Genomic DNA, 5,970 nt, shown 5'->3' on the forward strand with positions numbered 1-5,970 from the left:
TATTTTGTTTCTACTTACTGTTGCTATTTATTTTATTTTATTATAGTTTATTTGCTTTACTTTATTAAAGTTTATTTTGTTTCTATTTATTTTATTTTGTTTCTACTTATTTATTTTCTTTTCTTTTTTGCTTTTTTATTTATTTTATGAAAATTCCTTTTGCTTTTAATGTTTTACACACAAATGCCCTCTCCCCTGGCTGGTTCATTGGTCCCGGTTCATGGCTTGAACCGGTACTAACGACAACCCTTTGGTCCCGGATTAGGCCACCAATCGGGACCAATGGTGGTGGGCCAGGAGCGAGGACCGTTGGTTCCGGTTCGTCTCACCAACTGGGACCAATGGGGCCAGACGAACCGGGACCAATGCCCCCACGAGGCCCGGCAGGCCCCCTAGCCTCACGAATCGGGACCAATGCCCCCATGGTCCCGGTTCGTGACTGAACCGGGACTAATGGGCTTATCTAGCCCGAACGAAAGCCCTGTTTCTACTAGTGGTGCCTGCAAAGTTTATCGGGGGTGCTAAGGACACGGTGTCGTGTCCTTTGAAATCAAACACTACATCGAGAGCGGAGCTTTCAAGTCCAGTGTTCCAGACCTTGAGGTTGCCATCATTGAAGGCCACCATTACCTCCAGCAGGATCAGGCCGAAAGGGTGAAGTCTGACATATTGTCCTTCCTGGACACGTTTTTTGGCGAGGAGACGCGGAAATAGCCTTACTACATAAGAATTGAGTAAACATATGGTGTATGAGCTGGTTTTGGATACATGACTTACTTTTCATGAGCTAAAAAATGGCAAAGGTCATAAAACTATATACTCGAATAAACGTCAGAGTTGTAGCTATAACCATTTGTTGAGTTGACCATGAATACAAAAGCTAGCATGTAAAATACCGAGTGTTTAAAGCGAGGTTTGAAGAAGATGTATACCATTGTTATCTTAGCAGAAGACAAAAGGTACCATCAAAAGTGGACTTCTCTCTAGATAGTACTCCCTCCGTCCCATAATGTAAGGCCTTCTTTGGATCGAAGGATTTTCATAGGAACTTTGCTGGATTGTAAACCTCAGGATTGTATCCTACGGATTGCATTTGGATCACAGGATTACGTTCTCAAAATTCCTTAGGATTGGTTTCCCAAGACGCTGAACCCAGAGGAATTTACGCCTGAGGTCCGACCTCTTGGAAAGATTCCTGACGCGAAGAGAGAGTGTTCGCGCCAAAACAGCCGCGCTGCTTTGTGTGAAAACACCACGCGTTGCTGTCAAAAAATGAAAAAAAAAACTCGGATCGCTCTGGAAGGAAATAAAAAAAGGCACCGAAAGCGGTGACGAGGTCGCGACTGGCGGAAGCGGCGGCAAGGTCAGATCCCCCGACGGAAGCGGCGACGACCCAGCGACCGTACGCCGACCACCTCGCTCTCAGACCCTCCTTCCTCATCGAGTTCGACGAGATCAGCGCCGGCCCCATCCAGGTTAGCCTGCATCACATAGTCCGTCCATCTCCTTCCCTTGCAATTATTTCTAGATCGAGGGAGGGGGTGCCCGATATGGCGCGGGGGCGGCAGATCTTGCCGGAACTAGCCATCGGGTGTGGCGTTGGCAGTCACCTGGCCGGCGAGGGCTGTTGATGGTAGGGGCGAAGAGGATGTCGCTGGCGTCCTCCCGCTGCCAGAGGACCGCGTCCCACGACTGTGGTGCCCGAGTGAATTTCTTGACCGGCTTGAGTGGGTCGCCGTGGGTGTGTGCTTCCCATGCCTGAGTGTGTGCGTGCCTGATGTGATGTCTTATGTGCAAAGAGAGAATTGAGACATTGAGAGATGGATCTGGCGTGTCGGATGTCCGTGAAGAGAGAAACTGTGAGGAATTGAGAGATGGAAGTGCTGTATTTTTATGCCTTGGAGTGTACTGCTCATACATGCTTGTGCGTATTACTATGGGTTTCTGAGTACAATCTTGTAAAATAAGTTTTTTTGCAATGCAGATGGTCCATCAGCTTAACTCATTTGAGCTGCCAGGCAGCCGTGTGCAATCACAAGGATTTCTTGACATGGATGTTGATCGTGCCCGCGGCCGTGTGCAGTCACAAGGACTTGGTGCTATTGATGCCGATCGTGCTCGCAGTCGTGGACAATCACAAGGACTTGGTGATATTGATGACGATCACGGGGCTGTTGAGTATCCTCGTGATATAGGTATTACTCCTAGTGACAATTACTTGCATAATATACAAGAATGTGCAGTCTACTGTAGTTAAATTCGAGTCATTAATTTTAGGTATGACGAAGAGGGCTAAGTGGACTCATCAAATGAAGTTGTTTCTTATTGACTTGCTGAAAGAGCATGATGTTCCTGGTTTTCGAACACAAAATGCATGGAGCAAAGAGGCCTGGACAAACATTGTTAATCGACTAAATCAAGCATTTTGTGTATCATTTAGTGTTGTTCAAGTCAAACAAAAGGAGCAAGATATAAAGAAGGAATATCGAAGTGTGAAAGAATTGTTGGCAGAAAGTGGGTTTGGATGGGACAAGGATAGAATGATGGTAGAAGCACCAGCAAGTGTTTGGGCTAGTTTTGTTGCTCGCAAGAATAGTAACGAGGCCCTCCAATGGCGAGACAAGTCTTTTCCATACTTTAATGATTTGGCTTCTCTCTACGATGGTTAGTTTAACATTACATGATGCTTTTTTATATTTGATATCAAGTTTTAGGTCATATTTTCCTGAGCTAAGTATATTTTTTTGTTGGACGTATAGGTCGGTACGCCGAAGGAAGATCTCGTCATGGTATGGATTATTATGCTAACAAGGCAAAAAATGCATCTGCTCCATCATCGCACCCAACACATTCGAATGATACATATGAATCATCTTCACCTCCAACAGTAGCTCTAGATGAGCCAGGTTTGCAATTTCCTTTGGAAGAAGAGGTTGAGGGAGCAAATCTTGATTCTGTCCAGCATACATCAACACCGAATGAACAAATGTATACCCAATCAATACCCCCAAAAGCACCCACCGTGAAGCCTGAGAGTAGACGTAGAAAAAGACAGAAGCAAAATCCTACAAGCTCCGCAGATGGATTCCATGAAAGATACCTTAGGCTCAAGATGGAAGAAATAAATCGATTTGCAGCCATTGAGGAGAAGAAACTAGAGGCTCCATTTAGCATTCACAAGTGCATCACAACGATTGAAGGATTAGATGGTCTACAATTGAGCGATATGTTGTTGGCATCAGACATCTTCAAAACTAGGGAAAACAGGGAGATTTTCCTGTCTTTCTCTAGTGATGAACGACGGTTGGCTTGGATTAAAAGGGAGATTGCTCGTACCAACGAAAACTAAGGAAAACATGGAGGTTTTTCCTACCCTTCTCTAGCAATGAACTTAGTGAAGCAGTACTCTTTTGTTTACTAGACCTCTATATTTTGGTAGATTGAGATGATAAACTAGTCATGTAGTAGTATGCTTTTGTTTACTAGACCTCTGTATTTTGGTACAATGAGAGGCCTAGTATATGAGTTCTTTGTTTCAGACTCCCACCATGTTTCTGAAAAAAGGACATGAGAATATTAACTTAATGAAGTAGAATATCAATATCAGAAGCACATGAATGGTAATACAACTTGCATATCATATCTTCACGATACATATACATGTCAAGCTCTGCGTGATACATACTGGTTCCACATTCCTTGTGCAATATGATCTCGCATTTGATTTCCTGCTTGTCTGGAATAATTAAATGCATGTATATCACCATGATAGTCGTGGTCTCCATTTGGCACATCAACAATCTGGTTCGGGTCAATCTCCATGGGAGCATCTTTGGGCCACTCCATATCTCCTTTGTGTAGGCGTATGAAATTGTGCAGAACACAACAAGCCACGGATATGTCAATTTGTTTATCAACTGAATAATGTGCAGCAACTTTCAGGATAGGAAATCTCATTTTTAGTATGCCGATAATTCTCTCTATATGATTCCGAAGTTGAGCATGACGAAGGTTGAAAAATTCCTTGTAATTTTGTGGCCTTTGACGTACTTCTCCTTGTTCTTTTAGATGATACCTAGTACCACGGTATGGAGCAAGAAATTGGGGTGTGTTTGCATAACCAGCATCAACAAGGTAAAATTTACCATGAGGTACATGAAAACCATGATTTAGTGCATCTTGTAGAACTCTTGCATCAGAAGCTGATCCTTCCCACCCAGCATGTACATGCACAAATTTTAAGTCGAGGTCACAAGCAACCATGACATTTTGTGAGAGCGTTTGCTTCCTGTTCCGGTATGGTTCTTGTTGGCCTGGTGATAGGAACATAGGAATATGGGTTCCATCTATAGCACCAATGCAATTCTGCACAAACAAAATATGATATCTCTATGTTATTACCTTGCGCTGAATTAACTAAAATATTTGATCTAAATTGTACATACTCATACCTGAAAGAAAGGATAAAATTGTGGTTTGCTCAAGATTGGATGTGGGTTGAGGGAAGGTGGACGTATATAGACATTTGTGAGCCGTGTGATCGCATCAAGCACTAATCCAAATCGCCGGCTTATTGTTTCTGCACTATGCTGAAACCAATCCTGTAGGGTTTCATTTGTTGCATTTTTGGATACTGCATACAAAAATATTGCCACTTGCTCTTCTACTGCTAGTACTTTTGAATCAGCAAGGAGTTTTTTCTCACGCAGCTTGTCAACAAGTGCTTGAAAAATGTCCACTTCCATGCGGAAAGTCCTTTTGCATAAGCTTTCATGCCCCGTTAAAATCTCCTGAACACGCCAAGCCCCCGAAAGTTTTGATGTATGCATTGGTTTCTTACTAGAAGAAGATTGTGATACATCTTCTAAAGTAGGAAGTACAAAATGAATAAATTCATAGTCACTTTCTGATCTACGACGGTAGCTTGGATTCATGGTGTGCAGCAACAAATGAGCCAAATATGCTGAAAAGGAGTTGAATGAAACAGTAAAAAAAATATGTGATTGTGATATATTGAATAGCATGGAAGTATGATTTTGCTATAGGAGATAAGCACTAACCTTGTTGGTTTCTTCAGCAAGGGGAAGATGAAAGCATAGAGCACAAGCAGCAAGGGGAAGATGAAAGAATAGAGCACAGGCAGCAAATGCTGTGGGCAGGGAAAAGAGCTATCCATTGTAGAGAGTAGCATCAGGTTATATAGGCACTTGCTGCTAACGGCTACTTCAGGCAGTTGACTGCACTAGCAGTTGGAAGTTTGAAAAATATCAGACTTACAAATAGAAATAATAATACTTTATTGTATAGGATTCCTGTACGTCTCCTATGATGCAGCCAAAGGCACTTTGTTACCAGTTCCTCTGGATTTGCAATCCATAGGATTGGCTATGTCATGGCAGTCAAATCCTCCATTTTTCCTATTCTTTTGTTTTGCAAATCCTGTGATCCAAAGAAGCCGTAAAACGTTTTTTGACACTACACTAGGCTCAAAAAGCGTCTTACATTATGGAAAGGAGGGGGTATGATAAAAAAAGATTATGCTCATCGATCTTCCAGTTGAACAGGGGGACTTTATTCGTTAAAGTATTAAAGAAAAGTCCTTAAAATATTATTAACCACAGAAACCATAAGTACAGTACTTACCTGATCATAACTTGGCCTCCACACATGCTGTCAAGTGTATTCCACTTCTGTCAGGCTTCCCTTGGTGTTCCACTGTAAGTGTTCTCATTCGCTTCGTCTCATGTGAAGCATCATCCCCTTGGTGCTTCCTGACAAGTCTCACCATTTGCTCATTCCCATTGTATACGACATCAAAGCCCTCAAGCCGCCACCTTAACCTGGCCTTCTCAGCTTCCAGCTCCTCCTCGGAGTCCTCGTCGTCAAAGTGTTCATGACGATATGTCTTTCCTTCACAATATCGGACAAATGCAAGCTTCGTGTGACCCCCAATAAAATCGGTATTCCACT

The 5,970-nt window shown here is 42.9% G+C and overlaps 1 protein-coding gene across 3 annotated transcripts; it reads left to right on the forward strand.

Moving 5' to 3' along the window:
• Positions 1-1,274: 1,274 nt before the first annotated feature.
• Positions 1,275-5,417, forward strand: LOC123135531 (uncharacterized protein At2g29880). Of its 3 annotated transcripts, XR_006466058.1 has the most exons (6): positions 1,275-1,475; positions 1,985-2,195; positions 2,278-2,664; positions 2,760-3,362; positions 4,069-4,134; positions 5,078-5,417. XR_006466058.1 is itself a non-coding variant. In XM_044554636.1 (5 exons), the coding sequence occupies exons 2-4, from the start codon at positions 1,985-1,987 to the stop codon at positions 3,347-3,349; spliced, it is 1,188 nt and encodes a 395-aa protein (XP_044410571.1). In that variant the 5' UTR covers positions 1,275-1,475; the 3' UTR covers positions 3,350-3,362; positions 4,069-4,458. The 3 variants fall into 3 exon arrangements, 2 of the variants coding, with proteins under 2 accessions (XP_044410571.1, XP_044410569.1); XM_044554636.1 differs by lacking the exon at positions 5,078-5,417 and having other exon boundaries at positions 4,069-4,458; XM_044554634.1 differs by lacking the exons at positions 4,069-4,134; positions 5,078-5,417 and having other exon boundaries at positions 1,276-1,475; positions 2,760-3,601.
• The last annotated feature ends 553 nt before the right edge of the window (positions 5,418-5,970 follow it).

Source organism: Triticum aestivum, chromosome 6B (genome assembly GCF_018294505.1).
Source record: "Triticum aestivum cultivar Chinese Spring chromosome 6B, IWGSC CS RefSeq v2.1, whole genome shotgun sequence".
NCBI classification, from domain to species: Eukaryota; Viridiplantae; Streptophyta; class Magnoliopsida; order Poales; family Poaceae; genus Triticum; species Triticum aestivum.